The 22082-nt window shown below is 47.8% G+C and overlaps 1 protein-coding gene across 2 annotated transcripts; it reads left to right on the top strand.

Annotated features, from left to right (window-relative positions):
• The first annotated feature begins 1130 nt into the window (after positions 1-1130).
• trappc8 (trafficking protein particle complex subunit 8) lies at positions 1131-21819 on the top strand. 2 transcript variants are annotated; one of them, XM_077016998.1, is made up of 30 exons: positions 1131-1459; positions 3080-3274; positions 4575-4658; positions 5935-6024; positions 6146-6320; positions 6663-6816; positions 6907-6982; positions 7085-7344; positions 8297-8412; positions 8555-8705; positions 8836-8936; positions 9026-9131; positions 9341-9472; positions 9642-9866; positions 10143-10251; positions 12199-12393; positions 12553-12716; positions 12814-12888; positions 13066-13165; positions 13483-13631; positions 13779-14212; positions 14413-14611; positions 14865-14961; positions 16317-16385; positions 17039-17085; positions 17186-17386; positions 18567-18668; positions 19727-19869; positions 20575-20664; positions 20824-21819. In XM_077016998.1, exons 1-30 carry the CDS (start codon positions 1303-1305, stop codon positions 21056-21058), a joined length of 4431 nt encoding a protein of 1476 aa, XP_076873113.1. In that variant the 5' UTR covers positions 1131-1302; the 3' UTR covers positions 21059-21819. The 2 variants fall into 2 exon arrangements, with proteins under 2 accessions (XP_076873113.1, XP_076873114.1); XM_077016999.1 differs by lacking the exon at positions 4575-4658.
• The last annotated feature ends 263 nt before the right edge of the window (positions 21820-22082 follow it).

Raw genomic sequence — 22082 nt, 5'->3', positions numbered from 1 at the left:
CCCTTATGTTTTTATTGAAGCCTTTATTGTCATTCTTTTTAAAATGCAACAAACGTTAGTTGATTATAAGTTCATAAATTATACACAATATCCATAAAAGGCACAATATCCACCTATAACACACAAATCCAAACACCACAATTGTTCCAAATTAGATAAATGATTAACAATGATAAGTGCCTTTAAGGGCACAATCACCGTTTATGAGTCTGGGGTTCTGGTTGATTGAACTATAGCACCTCCATGAGGGCAGAGGGTTTAACAGTCACTGACCAGGAACTGATGGAAAGGTAAAGTGTTCGCAATGTCCTAGAAAGAGGGGAGTTCCAATTATCTTCTCTACAGTGTTTATCAGTCCCTGCAGTGTTTATATGTCCCTGCCTAATGTTTAACCTTTTAAAATGTAAACCATCATCATGTTATAATGAGTTACTGTAAATGAGGACTAGTTATAATATGACTCAAGGAACACATTCATATATTTAACATACTGTATTATTTGAGAATTATTTGTGCACCTCTGTACTATATAAATGCTAAACCAACTTGGGCTTACTAGAAGAATACCATACAGATGAGCTATGGACCTCTGAAGAGAAGACTGTTGCAATCAAGAATTGCATTATTTTATTGTGTTCCTTATTGTGTAGTGTGTAGTTTTTATGTGTTTAGTTATACTGAAATAGAAAACTTCCTTTTACATTTTTTATTCTTTTCACAACATTTTTTAGGTTTTCTTTTCACAGATGCACAAATCCGGCACACACAGGAAGGAATACTCAGTGTATATTCCCAAGAAACAGATTATAATTTCTTTTACTTAATAAATTCTTTGCAGAACCTTGTTTTATTTTCTCCAGGTGATCACGTCTTGTGTCAGTGCATTTATGCATACAACTCAATTCAAAGTTTATATGTCTAGAGAAAATGCTTGCCGTTGAGACCTAGAAAGGTTTTGAAATGTTGCTATGATCAACTACAGCCTTACAACTTACACACGGTTGCGTTTCATTATTAACACCTTATTCAGCGACGTGAGTGAAGAGTTCTTGGGCATGGTCAAACCCTGCTGCTAAGTACTTTTATTTTGAAAGATCCCACTATCACCTGACAGCCGCAATGCTTGATGGTAATTAAATCGATCAGCAGGCAGCTGTAGAATTCAACATGGTCGCCGTCGGCCGTCAGCAGGGGAGTTGTTTTTAAACCTAAAATAATAATAATAACAACAGCGGCTCCTCGGTCGGAGGAAACGCAGACGACAGAGCCGCCCCGTCCCCCCGGGTCCCGCCGCCGACCGCGATGGCGCAGTGCGCGCAGTCCGTGCAGGAGTTCGTCCAGGACTCGTTCGTGCCGATGGTGGCCGCGCTGTGCAGCGACGACGCGGAGCGAGTGAGCCGCAAAAACAGCCTGAGCTTCCCGGAGCTGCTGCGGCCCTTCTGCCGCCTCACCTCGGAGGGTAAGAGCGGCCCCGCGGGGGAGCAGCCCGGCTGGGGGGGGGGCTTGGGTTGGTTAGGCGTGTGTAGGCCGGTCTCGCCCGGGCGGGTGAGGTGGAGGAGCGGTTCCGTCCGGAGGGGTTCGGGAGGTTCGGCCGTGCTCCGCTCGCCTCCCCCCCTCTCTCTGACACCCGAGCGGGCTGCCGGTTACCCGAGCAGGGACCCGTTATCACCGACACGGACACGTCTGATATCGGGTTTCTCCGTCGTGGAAGCGGCTGCGCCTCGGCCCTACACGGCCGTCTACACCCTTCCTGCCGGCTGGCCTACTGTGTCCTGTCCTGTTGTGTCCTGACATTCTGTCCTGTTCTGTCCTACCCTTCATAGCGTGATAAAGCTAGTAGTTCAAAGCCCAGTGTGTGTGTTACTGGTGTGCGGTGGTGTAGGACACACACCTGGTTGCCCACAGCGGGGCGGTGGTGTAGGACACACACCTGGTTGCCCACAGCGGGGCGGTGGTGTAGGACACACACCTGGTTGCCCACAGCGGGGCGGTGGTGTAGGACACACACCTGGTTGCCCACGGCGGGGCGGTGGTGTAGGACACACACCTGGTTGCCCACGGCGGGGCGGTGGTGTAGGACACACACCTGGTTGCCCACGGCGGGGCGGAGGTGTAGGACACACACCTGGTTGCCCTCTGCCCTCCTGCCCCCCTCCCTGGGCTTTTACACCTGCTAGCTGCCATTTCGTGTGCAACCTTATGCTCCGGCATAAACAAATAAACGTTTCTTTTTCGAAGAAAATTCACTATGTTTCTATATATGATAGAATGATATTGGCAGCAAATGCACCTGTTTTAAAAACCATAAACTTGTGAAATATGGTGAATGTACATAATTCTACAGCAACTTCACTGTAAGTCACGTTATAACTGGACCTCACACAAATAAATGTTTTATTCCGTCTGGCCTTGTTGCTGGTGTCAGAGCTCACAGGAAGCAGTGGACATGATTATGTGCCCTTCCTCACACGATGCTTTGCTGACCCACTCTTGTCAAGGGTTTAGCAACACTTGTTTACTGTTTATCTTACACAGTCACTTCAGACCTGCATCTCAGTCACAGTAGAATATTGTACTGGCTGTCATAGAGAACCCTGCTCATCTGATTACTGCACAAAACACACAAAGCATCACCTTTCCTAAGAGAGAGAGAGAGTGTGTGTGTGTGTGTGTGTGTGTGTGTGTGTGTGTGTGTGTGTGTGTGTGTGTGTGTGTGACTAATGTAATTGATTTATTTAGGAATGTTTGAAAACAGCAGTTTTGCAGTTGAAATAGTGCAGTTTTGTCTTGTTGTTCTCACTTTAGTTGCTGAAAACAATTTGCGGTTGTTTATAATCTGGCTTGTTGACACAGACACTCATGTTTGTCTTCTTGGTGCTCTCGGACCCTTAAGTTCATCATTTTTAAATATTGTGGCATTTGTATGTTGTGTAGACACAGTAAATCTAATGTAATTGGATCTTTCTCCTCTTCTGTCTCATACTTTGGATTAAAACACATGAGAACCGATTTGTAATGGCAGGCAAATCCCTACGCCCACCCATATGCATTCTGTCTGTGTGGTGTTGCTGTGCTGCAGGTCACCTGCGCGACCCCAACAACCAGGTGGTGGTGGTGAAGGGTTTGAGGATCAGCGTGACGGGTGTGAACACGGAGACGCCGCAGCCCAGCCAGCTCCACAAGCTCCTGAGCCAGGCCGTGTCTGCGTGCCAGCCGCCCGAAGGGCTGCCCGCCAACGTCATCACCGCCGGAGACTACGACCTCAACATCAGTGGTTAGTCTCTCTCACACACACACACACACACACACACACACACACACACACACACGGAGGGAGGAAGGAAGGGACAGAGAGACTGACTGAGTTGGCATGGCTGGAGAAGTGAAAGTGAAAGTTGGTGTTCTCTCTCTGCTTTTGACTGTGATATAATTACTGTTTCATTCCTTTTTTAAAGAAGCCAATGAATTATTTATTTTTTATCTCTGTTTCTGCTCATGTTACCTGGTGGTAACGTAGGTAGCAAATCAAATCGTGTGTGTAAAACGAAAGTTAATAGTTCTGGTTCATACTCTTTTGTATTATCTCATTTATTATTCTCTTAATTTGTTTTTATTTGCTTGATTGTGTTTACACATGGATGACAATCTGGTAATGGCTCGATCTCCCCAGGTATATGCGTGTGAGTGAGTGTGTTCAGGCATAAATACACTCTACTAATTCTTTGGTAGGCCTTGTTGTGTACTAGCATACCTTTGTTTTTGTGCTTGATTGGTTGATTGACTGATCAATCGATTGATTGAGAGACGATGGTGAGCTCTGCCCCAAACCCAAAGCCTGTTCACTTCCTTTCCGAAGCCCTTCTGTGGAGTGGATCTGGAGTGCCCCTAGCAACACACCCTCCCCCTTCTCCTGGTCACCGCGCCCACACTCACTCGCCCACTGCACCGTTACTTTCCCCATTTAGCTGCCATGACACCGGACACATTGTGGGCGGAGCCTGATTAGCCCTCTCCCTGAGCTCCTTATGCTCTGAAGGAACCAGCCACCTTGTGTATTAGGGTTCAAGTACTCGAGGTGTTGCCCCGTGTTCGAGTTTTAACCACCTTTTACCACCCTATGTCCCTTATGGGATTTACCTATGGCTTTAGTATGACCCTCTAGTAGATGTTTGTGTGTGTGTGGGCGAGCGTGTGCACACACAAGACTGGTTTGGTTTGACTCCAAATGTAACTCTCCACATTAAATACATTTCTAATTTAAGCTCCCCATACAGGAAGTCATATCTGACAAGATGATGTTTCATCACCTGCTTTTTCTTTAGGGGGTGTGTCCTGCAGGTTGGGGGTGTGGCCTGCAGGTAGGGGGTGCAGTACATACCCACCTGCTGACTATGCAATAAACCAGCTGGTCTGCCAGAAGATCATTGCTACCTCTAAAGATTTGTTCTGCATCTGTGAGGATGGGGTTGGCAGGGGTGGTGGGGGTGGGGTTGAGGGTGGTGAGGGTGGTGTGGATGTACAGAGGGGCCGCTAACTGGCATCTCTGGCTGTCTACCTCTTTCTCCCTCTCCCAGACCGCTCGGTCAAAGCGAGCGTTCCCTGGTACGCCGGCTGGAAAGAAACCCTCACCCAGCTCAGCTCCTCCAAATTCTACACAGGTATTTGCTTCAGGCCGTGCTGGTGCTTTGGGGGCCCAATCCCCATCTCTTCCTGATTCTCCCCGTAGCAGAGCTGTAACCAACTATCGCTGCTGGTCTTCCGGTCCGCTCTCCTGTTTGCCAACGTGGTGGTGGAAACCTCAGTGTGGTGGTGGAAACCTCGCTGTGTGGATGTGAGGGAGAGAGAGAGAATGATGCAGAGATAAATGACTCATACGATAGATGCTGACAGCAGTCATGTCTCTCTAAGGATAAAATTTATTGCTAATTTTAGGCATGTATTTGCTTGTTACAGAAAACATGGTTTAATGGCCTAATTTGTATGCTGCCTTTTCAGTTTTAATGCTTACTGCACTTTGGTTTGGAAGTTCATTTTGGAGTCCGCTAAGATTGTGACGTTTCCAATTTATGAGTCATTTCCCTCACTCTCTCATCCCTCCCTGGTCTTTCCTCTTTCTAGATGTGTAGCGTCTTTAGATTCTGCTGCAGTCAGCAAATGTTGGCGGTAACAGCAGGCTGAACACCTCCACAGGAGGGGAGGGGGGGGTGGGTCTGGTTTACAACCCAGAAACATCTCGAAGCCTTTTCAGAAAAGGGCGTTCACAGTTTTGTAGAAGAACCATTTGGATGTGTTCAGCCATGCTTGCATATAATCGTGCCACTGTTTCTTGTCTCCTGGTTTGGTTTGATTTGTTGCTTTTAGTAAACATGTGTTCTGTTTCTCAGATGATTAACCTCTCTGCAGCTTGAGTCTGCAGCTGCTGGTTATGCTCTGTTTTTTGTTTCTTTTTTTTTCAGTTTTCAAAGTGTTACCTGTGTTCAATATATTTTTTTCTTCTTTCTTTTTGCTTGAATATGGTGGAAATATTTAAGATCACTGAATGTTTGAGCTCTTAACAAGAGACACAAATGGGAGTTGGAGCTTGCGTAGAAGGTAACTCGGTGGCCTCTCTGCTCAGACTGCTGGGGCTTTCTGTCCTTTTCTTTGTCAAACGTGAATTTGCTGCCGTAAACTAAAAACTTCAAAGCCGTCTTTCATCTGAAAGTCATTTTTCAGCTTGGTCTGAAAGTTTACAGGTAAGTATGTCTGCGCTGTTCTGGGTTCTTTTTCCCCACAGTGGTAAGCAGAATTCACTAATGCCCAGTAATCTGTCTTGTTCTTCCTTTCAAAAGCACTTCACCTCTCTGTCTCTCTCTACATCTCTCTCTCTCCATTCTGTCTTACTGTGCTCAAAGACTTTGTGTAAGATGGTGTGTGTGTGTCTGTGTTTCTCAGCAACTACACCGTGGTTTGAAGCATATAGGGAGAGCTTTCTGCAGTCCATGTCGGCCTCGGACCACGAGTTTCTCAACCACTACTTAGCCTGTATCCTTTACTAGACAAGCTCCTCCCCCTGTCCTCCCGTCCCTCTGTCCCTTGGCTCCTCCCTCCTGTCCCTCTGTCCCCAGGCGTTTGTCCTCGTCTTCCTTCACTCCAGAGGCTTCAGGTATGTTGGTAGTGTCGTCCCGTGAAGCCACGCCCACCGAGCAGTTCTTGAAGCTGTCTCAGGAGCAGCACAGGGTACAGCACGGTGGAGAGTACACCCACCCCAAATGGTTCATCCCCAACACGCTCAAATACTACGTCCTGCTGCACGACATCACTGATGGAGATGAACAGAGGTGTGTGTCAGGGCTGCCTGTCACCGTAACGTTAGCCTTTTACGTTATTATTATTGCAGTGAAATATTAGCTTGACTTTAAAGGGTGCATCCTGATGGCTTGATGGTTATGGCAACTTATGCAGTGACCTCCATTATTGAGGTCAATAATAAACACTTGAGAGAAACCTATAAGAATCAAAATACCCAATGTTTTGTTGTTTGGATAGTAATGTCTTCTTATTAATATATTAATATTCATAAAAAAAATGATATTTTATTTATTTATTTTGCTACTGCCGTCTCCAGCATCTGTGGAGGTTTGTAGCCCCGAGTGTCTCTGAGACTTGTGCTGTCCCCGTAGGGCGGACGCTGTGTACGAGGACATGAAGCAGAGGTATGGAACGCAGTGCTGCTACCTGCTGAAGATCAACTCCAGGGCGGCGGCCGGCGGGCCGGATGAACAGATGCCCGACCCCTGGAGTCAGTACTTACCCAAAAGTCAGGCCCAGAGCCCAGTGAGTGCCCTGCCATGTACTGACCTCCACATTGCCCCCTGTGGGTTGCTGGAAGCCTCGCGCGCGACTCTCGTTTGTCGTCTCTCACAGGAGGTGTTCGAGGACGTCGTGGTGAATAACGTGGAGAATAACGTCTGCCCAGAAGTGGATGGCCACGACGTGTCTGGTAAACCTGCCTGGATGATCAGACGCTCTTTAAACATAAGAGGGGATTCCCCTCACGGGTGTGAGGGCTTTCTTTCACACTCTTGTGTCTTTCTCGTCTTAGAACATGCCCTGTGTGAGTCCCATCCACTGGAGCTGGACCAGGAGTCCGATCCGAATTACCCTGGCTTCCCCGGCGAGCCTGTGAACAGCATGGACGTGGCGAGGAAGCAGGGCGGGGTCACGGCTAGCTCCGCCCCCACCGCCCACGGAGCCTGCCTCACACTCAACGACCACGACCGCATCCGCCAGTTCGTCCAGGAGTTCACCTTCCGAGGACTGCTCCCACACATTGAGAAGAACATCCGTCAGCTTAACGACCAGGTGCACGCTTACCCCCCACACACACACACCATAGTGGATGTCCCAATCTAGGTTGGGTTTTTTTTGGCACTGCTTTAGACTGTCTGCTGATATAGAATCCATCCTGACACTTTATTTTCAGAGATGATCCACACTTTCACACACAAAGTACATTTTGAATCCAGTGCACTTGATTTAAATGGCTCAAACAACCATGCATCAAGTCCAGCTGCTGCCGTTGCTCTGTCCTGGTACGGCAAGAGCTGGTGTGGAGAAGGAATCTTACACCGTCCTTCCAAAACCTCCAGAAGGCCTCCTGGCTTTTCCTGACCGGCCTGAGCGAACTCTGTTTTGTACATGCACCTCCACATCGTGAAAAACTAGCGAGAGCACACAGCTGTCGTGTTCTTTTGGTTCTCTGTTTTTAACTGCTTCCACGCTGCACACGCGCTGGCCCACATAAGCTCCACATAATGTGGGTGTGTGTTGAAGGTGCGCATGTCACTTATACTCCGGTTGCGTAAATGACAGTGACAAAGGAAGTATCAGACCTGGATCAGACTTAAAATAGCCCATCCCAATAAATTCAAATGTGCCTGGATTGGCTCCAACACTAATGCCTCGGATTGAATCAGGACATCCTGTCTTCAGAGTGCCGGTGAAATGCGTTTCGTTACATTACGGCACTGAAACAAACGCATACAAAGAAGACGTGTGAGCTATTGCTCCGACACGTTTAAAGCCATAGGCCCCGTGAAATGCTGTCATCAGTTCTGCACATTTTAACGCCTAATTTACAGTGACTCGGTTGTTAAAATGTGTTCTTTGCTCTTTAAAACCACTGAATCAATAATTCCTCTCCTTTTATTCACTGTACATGACTAACCTATCTCTGCTTCACAGACACTCTTAACTAATATTCTCTCTCTCTCTCTCTTTCTCTCTCTTTCTCTCTCTCTCTCTCTCTCTCTAGTTGGTGTCTAGGAAGGGACTGAGTCGGTCTCTGTTCTCAGCCACAAAGAAGTGGTTTGGAGGTGGGAAGGTTCCAGAAAAGACTATTGCGGAACTGAAGAACGCTCCCGGGTTGCTGTGAGTTGGCTCGCACGCATGTCTTTGGTTTCCCTCACATGCACGCCTGGGCTTCTCCAAGCTTGCTCATCACTTAAGGGGAGCTTGTTCCCCTCCAACTCTCTAGCTTGTATTTAACAACTGATCTGACCTGTGACCTCAGGTATCCACCAGAAGCTCCAGAATTGCAAATCAGGAAGATGGCTGACCTTTGCTTCCTGGTTCAGCACTACGAGTTGGCCTATAGCTGCTACCACACTGCCAAGAAGGACTTTCTCTCAGACCAGGCTATGCTGTATGCAGCAGGAGCGCTGGTAGGACACACACACACACTGCATAGGTTACACAGCCACCAACATGCATATGTTGGTAGATGTGCTAGGTTTGGTTCTTGAAGTGTGTGTGTGTGTGTGTGTGTGTGTGTGTGTGTGTGTCTGTGTGTAGGAGATGGCAGCTGTGTCTGCATTTCTGCAGAGTGGTGCCCCCAGGACTTACCCTGCTCACTACATGGAGACGGCCATCCAGACATATCGAGACGTCTGCAAGTATGACCTACTCACCTTTGAATCAATGTGGTGTTCACAAGTGCTGTATGTGCACAAGACATTGAGTGTGTGTGTGTGCGCGCGTACAGAAACATGGTGTTGGCTGAACGCTGCGCTTTGCTGAGCACAGAGATCCTAAAGAGTCAGGTCAAATACTCTGAAGCTGCTGCCCTCCTCATCAAGATGACCAGTGAGGTAAGGCCCACGTGAGCACACGCCAGCCTGATGGCACACGTGCACTGGCCCCTGTAACCTGCATCCCAACCCAATGAGTCAAGAGTCTTCCATCTCACTGCTGGCTGCTGTAATGTGTAGCCCACTGTGCTTTGGAGTGCACAGTTAGCATAGCGATGCACAGTTATGGGGATGATGCGCTGTACATGTATAATTCTTGTCTCTGATAGGACTCTGATCTTCGTAGTGCGCTCTTATTGGAGCAGGCGGCACACTGCTTCATTAATATGCGTAGCCCTATGGTGAGGAAGTTTGCCTTTCATATGATTTTGTCTGGCCACCGGTTCAGCAAGGCGGGACAGGTGAGACCCTGCACACTGACACACACACACACACACACCTTTTACACACAGACAAGTCTGGAATTCAATTCCCATTAACCCGACACACCTCCCCCCCCCCTCTCTCTCTATCCATCCATCCATCCATCCCTCTCCATCACTCCCTCCCTCTCCATCACTCCCCCCAAAGAAGAGACATGCATTGCGGTGTTACTGTCAGGCCATGCAGGTGTATAAGGGGAAGGGCTGGACTCTAGCTGAGGACCACATCAACTTCACCATCGGCCGCCAGTCCTTCACCCTCCGCCAGCTCGACAACGCCGTCGCCGCCTTCCGGCACATTCTCACCAACGACAGCAAGCAGACGGCCACCCAGCAGAGCGCCTTCCTCAGGGAATACCTCTACGTCTACAAGGTGAGGGGCTCGTCTGCGCACCTGCGTAAAACACAAGGGGTTTCAGAATGTAGTGTTTCTGCCCCGGCTTCGGGTCCTACGGTGGGGCAGTTGTATTTATATTTGAATCACACAGCAAGCATTTGTTATTTCAGCCATGTAAAGTTTACACCGTAAAAGTACAGATATTTTCAGAGAAGATTTCAATCATTTGCTGAGTAACAGTGAAGTGTAATGATTTGCTCCCCACAGCAGTGGTGTTTTTCACCCCCTTCACCTTTGCCCTTTTGCCCTCAGAGCGTGAGCCAATCATCTTGTGATGCCTCGCTGCCTCAACTGCCCCTGCCCTGCCTGCACAGTGCCCAGACAAGAGTCTTCTTTGGCCACGAGCGTAGACTTGCTGAGGGTAATTCACACACACACACACACACACACACACACACACACACACACACACACACACGATGTACGCATATGCTGAACGTAGTTTGAAACTAAGACTTGTCCTTTCAGCAATGGTATAATGACCATATATAATTATTTCTCAGTCTCTTTGTAAATATGTAAAAAAAAATTGGAATCAAAATTTTCCTTCCAGCCTTGTTTTTTTATATAAATAATGTATTTGTATGTATTAAGTACAAGAATAATTTATCGCCATTACACCATTGCTGCAGCATTTCATGGACGTTTACGCAGTAATGTAGGACAGTTCTCCACTCACGGACGCCCAGTCACCGTCATGTCAAAGTCCGCCGTGTGTCGTTGGTTCCCAGCGGCCTGCTCGAACGAGACGTGTTCAGCGTCCGCTCTGAGCCGACTGACCGGCGCTGTGTGTGTTTAGCAGCAGGCAGCAGCTCTCTGGAGATGTAAGCACGACTTCAAGACTTGTTCAGCTAGGATATGAAAAGTGCTCTAGTCATGAGGTTCCCTCATGTTCAAAACATGTTGTCCTTCCAAACAAGGCCAGTGCTGAGGGAGTGTGTTGATTATTGGGGGAGCAGGTAACGATTTCCAAGAGCTGGAATTGTGTCTGAGTGGAGCCGAGGACCCGAAACGACATTTGCTCTAAAAACCTTTAGATAGGAGAAAAAAAAATCATATTTTAATGGCTGGATAAATTAAGCATTTAAACAAGAAAATGAATCAAATGTGACATTTTAATTAAGCAGCAAGCCTCGTAGTTTCATGGATTATCTCTGGTTTATGACGTCATGGGGAAATCTGAGCCAGCAAGAGAAATCTCCTCATGATGGGCAAGCAGCGTTGTTAAAAACCTCTACAGATATCACCTCATATCGAATAAAACTTTGAAATACACTTTGAAACAACTTCGAGCAACTTCCGGCCAAAAACGTGGTCTGACTGCATCTTCACACTTCACCTCTAGCTGTTCTCTCAGATGAATCACTCGCTATTAATAATGTATCGGAGAGTAATGACAGGTCAGGGACTGTCCTGTGTTCTGTTCTGACACAGCCTACCACATGTTTGGGTTTCAGATTCAGACATAAATTCTAAATCATGCTCACAGCCTGGTCGGGTGATTGAGACGGTTCACTGGGCAAAGCTTCTATTTACAAAGACAACCCGGTCCACACACAAGACGGTACCAACACGTGTGTGTGTGCGTGTGCGTGGAGCCAATAAGCAGGTCACTAATGGGGACCTTTTTTCAGCTTTCGTGTCCAAACCAGTCCCACAGAATTATTGTCCAACAAGCCCAAACTCTAGCTTGACGTGAGCCGGTCCATCGGGGAACCGCCCGAATCCCTCGATAAACTGCCCTGGTTCTGCCGATATGTATAGTGACAAGACCACCGAAGGGAAGATGAATTAAAAAGATTCCTGCAGCTTGTCACAAGATTGTGTGTTTCAAGATGGATCCAGATCAGTTGTGGCCGGATGAGTTAGTTGCTTCCTATGCGCTCATCTGGGCTTGTTTTGCCAGAATTAAAACCAATACATGTAGCCTGTTCATACTCTTCATAGTGAAGTCTCCAGTCTGGACATTTGGTGATTTAATGGTCTAATGGTATCCGCCTGTAGACAGGCCTAATGCAGTACTATTGATTTTAGGTGAATTAGATGCACACTGCTCGCACTCTGACTGTGATCACTCTTATAGGTCTGAATAAATTGCCCTGCGTTCTCTGAAGTGTGTTGACGTGGTGCTGAGGTGTCCTGTTGCCTGTAGCAGATGGAGCAGGGAATGATGTAGTGCCCTAGAACACGTTTACCCAAACGTAGCGTTACTGCAGTATCCACAATATGTAGATCTCATCTTTTGGGTGCTTACTTTGTTTAGCAGACATGATACTGTGTGTGTGTGTGTGTGTGTGTGTGTGTGTAGGGGAGAAACAAGCAGCCACCCACGTCTGGCTGGATCAGGAATACGATCGGGAACAAGCCCAGCTGTGGGCGGAGCTGGAGGAGCAGGTGGTGGGCGTGGCCAACAAGGGGAGCGTGCCAAACGGCTTCCAGCCCACGCAGTACTGCCTGAGTAGCCACACGGACAACCTACGCTACCCCCTCGCTGTGGTGGAAGGCAAGAGTCCCCTCTTTCTCTCCGTCCATGAGAATGCTAATGAGGGGGTGGTGGGTGGGCGGGGCTCAGCATGCAAATTGAGTGCTTGAGTGACTGCGTAAATCCCTGGTGTACGAGGCTGTGCCAGAATGTCTGCCCTGATTGGCTGTGTGACTTCAGAACCCATCATTGTGGAGGTGGTGCTCCGGAACCCTCTGAAGGTTCCGCTGGCTCTGGCGGAACTCTCCCTGCTGTGGAAGTTCACGCCGAAGGACTTCTCCCGACCACTAGGGGGCGTGCCTGGAGAACCCCTCAGCAACGAGAGAGAGGCAGCCGCAGGCAGAGTGAGATCCTTTCGCACGCCTGGCTCATGGGGGTGAAGGCAGGTCTGTGTCTGAACCGGGGCTTGATTACAACGCCCTGTTTGATGTTGTGATGCAGGTCACGGCTCTCGATGACATCGTCAGCACTGAAGTCATTCCCGAGTTCACGGTTGGCCCGGAGGAAACTAAAGTGGTGAGGTCTTTTTGCTCGTTTACAGGGCTGCACGATAAGTCTCACTCTTTGGTGTATGTTCGTGTATGTTCCACCTTAAAATTTAAAACTGCTCTTCCGTTTGCTAACTCTGTCTCTCTCTGTCTCCATCTGTCTCTCTGTCTCCATCTGTCTCTCTCCGTCTCTTCCATTCTTCAGGCTCGGCTGAAGTTGCTTCCTCATAAGACGGGGCAGCTGCACGTGCTGGGTGTGCTCTACAGCCTGGGCACTGGAGAAGAAGATAACAGCACTAGTGAAGGTACACACACACACACACATTTTATATATAAAGTATATTTGAGGTTTAGGATTTCAGGGAATGCTTTAATGAATCTAGCAACATTCAGTTTCTTCAGTAATGTTCTCTTTATAATGAGTCAGGTACTGTTTCAGCTGGTTGCTGTATTGCAGGATTCCCACGTCTGCGTGGCCGGTTCTGCTGTACTCAGATCTGTGTGTGTGTGTTCGTGTGTGTGTGTGTGTGTGTGTGTGTGTGTGTGTGTGTGTGTATGTTCGTGTGTGTGTGCGTGTGTGTGTGTGTATGTTCGTGTGTGTGTGCGTGCGTTTGCTCCGCAGCCACTCACCTGATGTTCGTGCGTGGACGGCAGGACCTGGAGATCCAGGGCCCCAGACTCAACGTGACCAAAGAGGAGAAGACCTCCGTCAGGCATGGACCAGACCACCGACTCCACCCTGTCATCACCCCCCCAATGCCCCTGCTGGAGGTGGGTGGGTGTGAGGGTGTGGAGCGTGGGTGGGGGCAGTAATGAGGCCAGCTGTCAGCCATGTTTTCACACAGCAGTGCAGTCAAGCGGCCAGTCCCCCCATCATAGCAGTTCTAATGGTAACCACCGTTTCATCCCTCACCCCAGGTGTTCTTCATTAACTTCCCTACGGGCCTGCTGTGTGGTGAGATAAGGAAAGCGTGGGTGGAGTTTGTCAACGTGAGTGCAGTTCCGCTCACTGGCCTGCGGGTGGCGTCCACGCACCCGGAATTCTTCACCTTTGGCAGTGCCACCTCTGACCTCACCCCTGTGACGCCCACCGCCGCCGAACACTGCTCTGCCTATAAGACGATGTCCGCGTCTCCGTCTGTCGCCACGATGACGTTGGTGTCGCCAGCGGTGTTCGGTGTCGCTGGGAACGAGAGGCCCACGGTGGCAGAGATCCCGTTGGTGGGAGGGGTTCTGGGCCCAGGGGAGGCTCTGCAGATTCCTCTCTGGCTCAGAGGACCTGATCACGAGGGCGTGCACGAGATCAACTTCCTGTTTTACTATGAGAGCGTGGAGAAGAATGCCAAGCTCAGGTATAGTTAACAGAGGGCTTAAATCACACTTTAACGGTCAAGATTTCATTTGGAAATGTGCTTTTAATATGAATATGAACTTGTCTGTAATATTAAGAGTTTGAAACTGACTTCTAAGATTCAGTCATAAATAATTTTTCCCTCCATCTATTTCTCTTTACATCCTTCTTGCTCTCTCTATTTCTCTCTCTCTCTCTCAGTCACCGGGTGCTGAGGCATAAGGCCTTTATATGTGCAAGTCGCTCTCTGAGCGTGCGGGCCACAGCATGTCATAGTAACATGCTGCCAGAGAGGGGCGGGGCCGACGTGGCGGCAGGCGGGGCTGATGTGGAGAGAGGCGGGGCCAACATTGAGAGAGGCAGCATGCTGGTCTTCGTAGACGTGGAGAATATCAACACTGTACGTTCAGTCCCACAATCCAGCTTTCTTACTCACTTAGTCCTTACTCTACTAGTATTAAGTCTAGGATTACCATCATTACTTTCCCGTGTACCAAAACCCCCTCTCTCTCTCTCTCTCTCTCTCTCTCTCTCTCTCTCTCTCTCTCTCTCTCTCTCTCTCTCTCTCTCTCTCTCTCTATCCCTCTTTCTCTATCCCTCTTTCTCTATCCCTCTTTCTCTATCTCACTGGTTTTCTTTGCTCCCCCCCCCAGAGTGAGGCCGGGGTACGAGAGTTCCATATTGTGCAGGTGTCTAGTAGCAGCAGACAGTGGAGGCTACACGCATGCATCAACCCAGCAGGCGACAGAGGTATGAGCCCTCCGGCTTCCCGTAGCTGTGGGTGCGCCTCCCTCCTCTCTCAAACCACAGCTTATTTTCACATGGCCAACAGTATATGTCAGAAAAAAAGGTTCTGCTGTTCTGTGCAGTATGATAAATGGTGCAAACAGATTTTTTTGAATCTGGATATGTGGACAGTATATACTGGGAAGAAAGATCACAATTCAGGTCTTGATCTGGATTTTTGGGAAGATCATCCACTCCTAGTTAATAGTGAAGGCGGGTGACGGCAAACGCCATGCATTTTATTTGCATCACTCGCAGTAATAAATCAGTGCAGGAAGGGATCAAACCATGGAAACACTCCATGACTGTAAAATAAACCAGTTCAGAAAGGGATCAAACCATGGAAACACTCCATGACTGTAAATAAACCAGTTCAGAAAGGGATCAAACCATGGAAACACTCCATGACTGTAAATAAACCAGTTCAGAAAGGGATCAAACCATGGAAACACTCCATGACTGTAAATAAACCAGTTCAGAAAGGGATCAAACCATGGAAACACTCCATGACTGTAAATAAACCAGTTCAGAAAGGGATCAAACCATGGAAACACTCCATGACTGTAAATAAACCAGTTCAGAAAGGGATCAAACCATGGAAACACTCCATGACTGTAAATAAACCAGTTCAGAAAGGGATCAAACCATGGGAACACTCCATGACTGTAAATAAACCAGTTCAGAAAGGGATCAAACCATGGGAACACTCCATGACTGTAAATAAACCAGTTCAGAAAGGGATCAAACCATGGAAACACTCCATGACTGTAAATAAACCAGTTCAGAAATGGATCAAACCATGGGAACACCCCATGACTGTAAATAAACCAGTTCTGGAAGGGATCAAGTGCAACCGTGTTCATACAGTTTATTAATTGAGCTTCAAGAATTCCAAGATCATTCTGGTTCAGTTTGGCTTACATGAAATGTTTGCTGCACAACAACTTTAGCGTGTAGATGATATATTGATGCACTGCAGTTTACCCATGGATCGAAGTCTAGGTAAAGGTAACTCAACCTTAATGGCAATATTCTGAAACAGTAATGAATTAGCACTAGCATTAGAGAGTACTGGATAGGGTACTGAGATTGGGTGAATATTCAGTAGTGAGACGATGTTAATATATAATCAGTGAAGTTCTGTATCCAAGATAGGTCGACACAAATCAACATTCAAGTCACATTTGAAATGTGGAGGGATGAGATCGTGTGTGCGTGTGTGCGTGCGTGCGAGCGATGAGAATCTCTATATAGGACACTTCCTTTCTCAGGCTGCTCTTCAGGCTCACGCTCTCCTCTTTCTCGTGTGATCTTTGCAGACTCCAGGTTGGCCAGCAGAGAGAGAGGCAAGCTGTGTTTCCGAGCTGCTAAATGCACAGCGCAGGAAGGTGAGACACGGACTCTAGCACGAGCACAGGCGTGTGCACACACTCGGACACACCCCACGTTAACACACATGCTCACAGAGCCCTCACGTAAGTTCCACAAATTGAGCTGTCGGCTGGTTCATCGGTCCAGATCACATCTTGGTCAAACACTCCTCACACTTCCCTTTTTCTGACATGCAAATAAAATGCTGCTACTTTTGTCTCGTCGCTGGCGTAGTCGTTTCATTTCCTTAGCGTGTGTTAGAACTGCTCTTCTGTGGTTCAGTGCCTCTTTCCAGTTAAAACCCTGCCAGCTGTCACGGTTGTCCGCCGGTCTGCAATAGGCGTACCCTTTCGCATGCTAGACCCACCCAGCCTATCACAGTCGCCGCCCTGGCTAGAGCCAGCCTATCACAGTCGCCGCCCTGGCTAGAGCCAGCCTATCACAGTCACTTCCATGACACCATGCAGCTCTGTCTCTGCCTGTGGCCTATTAACCCTCTACAGCCATTGCACACAGGGCGTGGTTACTGTGTACAGATGGGCGTCTAGCGTTCTCGCCCCACGTCACCCACCATCACCCCACGGGCTTTGGAGAAAACACTGTATTTACTGTGTTCCTGTATGTTGGTTTTTAGCATCAAATTCTAAATCATCTTTTGTTTTTTTGTCAGACGTAGAGAAGTACACCTTTGCTGACCTAAACCTGGGCAGTGAACAGGTACATCATCGTCTTCTGTGCCTTGCATGACACTTCTTTTTTTTTTATTTTTTTAATAAGTCGAGGAACACTGATGGTTGACCTTTTTTTCTTCTTGTAGATTGTCAGTTCTACGACTCCTTGTGCAGACTTCTTTTTCCGGAGAGGTCCACCCTCGGAGGCCCAGAAAGGGGGCGTGTCTGCAGGCAGGGCTAGCCAATCGAGGCAGAGCCTCACGCCGGCAGGCAGGACTGATGACGGCGTCGCAACCGTTGTTCAGAAATGCAGTGAAGTGGAGCTTGACATCATTGTCCTTTGGAAGGTACTCCAGCAACCCTGATGTCCACGTCACTTTGTGAACTTTCACATAAAACATCCAACAAGTGCGCCAGATTTCCAGTGTTCGGTTAAATAAGTGAATAAGTTCAGCTGAATAATTTATACTGAACAATGACGTTTTTAATGACATTGCAGGTGTGAACCACAGTGGATGTTTTACTCCTTAGCACCAGGGCTAACGTGAACTGCTCTAGTGTAACACGCACGTTATTTTTACACAGCGAGTCTCACCATAGCAGCCAAAGTTTCCCAGATATTGTTCAGCTTCAAACATTCAAGCTAAACACAACTAAAGAAAACAGAACAAAACCACTGTTAACAATCATTAGATCTTATCAGTGTCTGTCTCTCTCTTTCACACACTCTCTCTCTCACGCTCTCTCTCTCACGCTCTCTCTCTCTCTCTCTCTCTCTCTCTCTCTCACACACACACACACTTTCTCTCATATCTCCCTCTTTATCTCTCACTCTTTCTCTCGGTTCGACTGCCCACATTCTCCTTAAAGAACCGCAAACCCCAATTTTTCTACAATGCAATAAAACCACAACGGTGGTGATACCCTCCCTGCAGCAAACACCTCAGCTTTGTGAAGTCTTTTAAAGTGCTGTTTGCAGGCAAATAGAATTTGGGTAAGGTGTTATACATGAAATTCATTTTCAACACTCTCTTTTTAAATGCACCCTCAGCAAAAGGTTTTATCTCAGAACTTTAGTTCCCCACTCTACAAGGTGTCTGCATGTGTGAGAAGGTCTTCAGGACCGATGCAGAAGCATCACAGGTGCTGCTTCATGAAGCTGCTTAACTGAACACCAAGAGCATGCACAGCGTTCATCAAAATATACGATAGTTACTTCAAAGAATCTAATTGTTTCTTAGAGCAAAATAATGTTTTTTATGTATCTTTCCTGTTTTTTTATATTCATAATCATGGTGAAAAATGAACTAATGTAAAACCATGTTCGGAGTTCAACATTCAGCCAAATGTTTGTATCATTTCAAAAGTATTTCGTGCATCTGTACCAACAAGATATTTTCCATAGATCCCAGCCACATCTAGTGGCATCTTAGATGTGTGTGTGTGTGTGTGTGTGTGTGTGTGTGTGTGTGTGTGTGTGTGTGTGTGTGTGTGTGTGTGCGTGCGTGCGTGTGTGCGTGCTTCCAGGCCTATGTGGTGGAGGACAACAAGCAGCTCATCTTGGAGGGTCAGCTGCACGTGGCGCTCCAGACCGTCGGCAAAGAGGCCTGCTCCCTTCCCCAGAGAGAGGTACAGACACACACACACCACACAAACACACCACACACAGACACACTTACACTCACCCACACACACACACATCCAATCTCCTCCTCAAGGAGGCCTGCTCCCTTCCCCAGAGAGAGGTACACACACACACACCACACACACACACACACGTTCAGTCTCTCCACTCTGCTGCTTTTACAGTATATTCAAGGCTAATTCTGTTGGAGTCGAGGCTGCAGCCTTTGGAGAGGGTGTGTGTGTGTGGGGGAGGGGGGGTCTCTCTCTCTCTCTCTCTCTCTCTCTCTCTCTCTCTCTCTCTCTCTCTCTCTCTCTCTCTCTCTCTCTCTCTCTCTCTCTCTCTCTCTCTCTCTCTCGGCCTGTCTACACTATATACTCAAATGCTGTGCCATTGGAAAAAAAATTAATTCTGGTCTGAAAGTTTTCTGAAGGTTTTCAACTAACCATGCTTTGTTTCTCCTGTATAAAGCTCATTACCTCTCTTGTGTAATATGGCAAACTCCTGCAGTAATGCATGAAGAATTGCTGATGATAATTGATCCTTTTGTGCCTGTTATGTTCCTGGTAGTGTTAATTAAAGTACATGTAGCACATCTGCAGTGGTTCCTCTTATTCTGCAGTTTAGACTCTGGTCTGTCAGATCACTGTCTGTCTGTTCCTGTTTATTCATCAACATTTACTCCTCCACTCGGTCAGTAACTTATCCAGCTTCAACTCTGGGTTAGTCTACATTTGATATGCCACCATTCCTCTTTACGCACTGTTGCATAGCAACAGTCACTATGACACTCAATCCTGACAGTAGAAGTTCCACTTTCACGTCACATGTGTTGTTGTCCTTTGTGTGTTCCATGAGCCACGAGACACTACTCCCCCCCCCCCCCACACACACACACACGCACTGTAAACTGCCTGTCTTCAATCGTATAGCTACTCTAAACTGCCCCCACTTCTAAACCTGTGTGTGTGTGTGTGTGTGTGTGTGTGTGTGTGTGTGTGTGTGTGTGTGTGTGTGTGTGTGTGTGTGTGTGTGTGTGTGTGTGTGTGTGTGTTTGTCTCAGGAGGCTCAGGAGATGGTGCTCCTGAAGTTCAAGCCTGATCTTCCTCCTCCTGTGAGCAGACCCTCATTGGAACAGCTCTCCCACCTCATCAAGACCTGTCTTCATTACCCCGAGTCATATGACCACCCCTTCCCCCAGAAGAGGTAAAACACACACAGGTTGCATAAGCAAAAAAAAATGTATACCAAGACCCAATTCCACAGTTGGCACCATTGCCTTCACAACCTTTCCTGACCTCTGGTGACCTCTGACCCTGATGCATCATCAGTGATGTTTCCTGGGGTCCTCAGGTGGTCCAGGTCTTTCAGCAGTCACACTCCGTCTCCCAGGCAACCCAGACGGGGTTGGATCGATCCCCAGCTTGTGTTCAGGAAGCACTACCCCGTCGATGGTGGTCCTCTCCTGATTCATGACATCATGGATTTTTAGCAAAAATAGCTAAAATCATCACACTGACCAAACCAGTAACCACCCAAAGCCCCCAAAACCTTGGTCAGTACACTACTCCAAAATGGTTCATATCAAACTCATCCAACAGAACCCAAAATGTAGCTCAAAAAATTCAATTCAAATTCCTAGTTAAAATGGAGTTAAGTATTTGAGTTGTCGATAGAGGGGCGGGTGTGTGAAGTGGGGTCTTCTGTCCATCTGAACTCTTCCATGTCTTTCCTGGTCTGCTATGGTTTTTAGACTTGTTTTCATGCATTATGTATACTTGGGTTTGTTTACCAACACTGGCTCATGTTAACATGGCACAAGCTCAGTTTCTGTAGTTTTTTCATTACCTTGGTGGAATATGTTGGTTCACGCCCTCTCTGTCCATCTGTCCCTGTCTCCATGTCTCTCAGTTTGTGTATGGTTCCGGTTTCCCTGACGCTGTCCAACTGTTCCCTGGCCCAGGTGGATGTCATCATTGACCTACGACACAAATCCACCAGGTACGTAACCGTCCTGTCCAGTATCAAGTCGTCAGCCGTCTCATGTCGTTATGCAGTCCCACAGTATATATCTAAGCTGATATGTGTGTAATAAGCTGAGCTGGTGTGTTAGAAAGGGCCCGGTTAAGTGTGCGTGACCACTCCTTCTCCGCTCTCCAGCCCAGAGTCTCTGGAGGTGCACGGCTCCTTCACGTGGCTGGGTCAGACCCAGTACAAGCTGCTGCTACGCCCGCAGGAGGTGCAGCGTCTGGCCCTGAAGGCCTGCTTCTTCCAGGCCGGCGTCTACAACCTGGGCACGCCCCGCGTCTTCGCCAAGCTGACGCAGTCGGGCACCATGTGCGAGACCAGCCAGCAGAGCGCCGTGCCCGCCCTCATCATCATCAACAGCGTCTGATCCGTCGGAGTCGGGCCGCCTCTGGTGCCGTTTCCCCCGACGCTCTCCACCCGTGGCACCATCCTCTCTCGTTCGGGCTCCACTCGTTTTCTACTTCTTATTGAGAGAGAAAATAATCCTCGTTTGGGGTGGGGGGGGGGGGGCGGGCCATGTAAACGAAGTTTAGTAAATTTCAGTTTAGCGCTGCATCTCGTGTGCTTGTGGACTCTTGAGACGGTCGAAACATTAGTTGTTTTTGTCTTAACTACAAAGAAAAATGGACTTGAAAGAGGGGAGGCACTTTTGGTCTCTCCGGGATTATTTATCTCATATCATCTGTGTATCATTTCAGTTCAGCGGTTTTCCTATGCTTAATGAAATCCAAACCATTTTTTAAGTACTGATGGAATATTTACCCAAATCGATGCTCAAAAGTCTAAACCTATGTATGAGACTGATAGACTGGTGTGTGTGTGTATGTGTGTGTTTTAGGGTGTTCTGTCTACTCATATTTCAGCCGCATAACAAAGACCATCATTCCACATGGCATCTTGAAACTGGATAATTAGAGGCGCTGAACTCCTGCAGAAATTGTTGTACCCGTTAAAAGGGCCGTGTGATATTTGTTCTCTGGCGAGTCGGCTACTCAAGCTGATGTCATGTTGTGTGTGGGAGGGGCCAGTGGGAGTGGCCAAAGAGGGAGCAGCAGGCTCTGTGGCCCAATCAAGTGCTGCGGCAGAATCGGAGCTACTCTGCCTGTTTGTAGGTATGGGGGAGGGGGGTGGGATGGTGGGGGTTCCTTTTCACAAGAGCAAATTAATTTTCTACAAACCAGTCATCTCCCTTCATCTTTCACTGTTTGCCCTCATCTGATCGAACTGTTATTTAAATGTATCTACATGACTGCTTTTCAGATAAAAAGTGTATTATATTTATAACAAATTACTGTACATAGAATAAAATGTAACCAAATACCACAGACAATGAGTACTTTTATTCTGCAGGCCTTGGGCATTCTGTGTGATTACGTACCTGTTCAGTTCGA

Source organism: Brachyhypopomus gauderio, chromosome 9 (genome assembly GCF_052324685.1).
Source record: "Brachyhypopomus gauderio isolate BG-103 chromosome 9, BGAUD_0.2, whole genome shotgun sequence".
Classification (NCBI taxonomy): Eukaryota; Metazoa; Chordata; class Actinopteri; order Gymnotiformes; family Hypopomidae; genus Brachyhypopomus; species Brachyhypopomus gauderio.
This window is presented reverse-complemented; position numbering and strand designations above follow the sequence as displayed.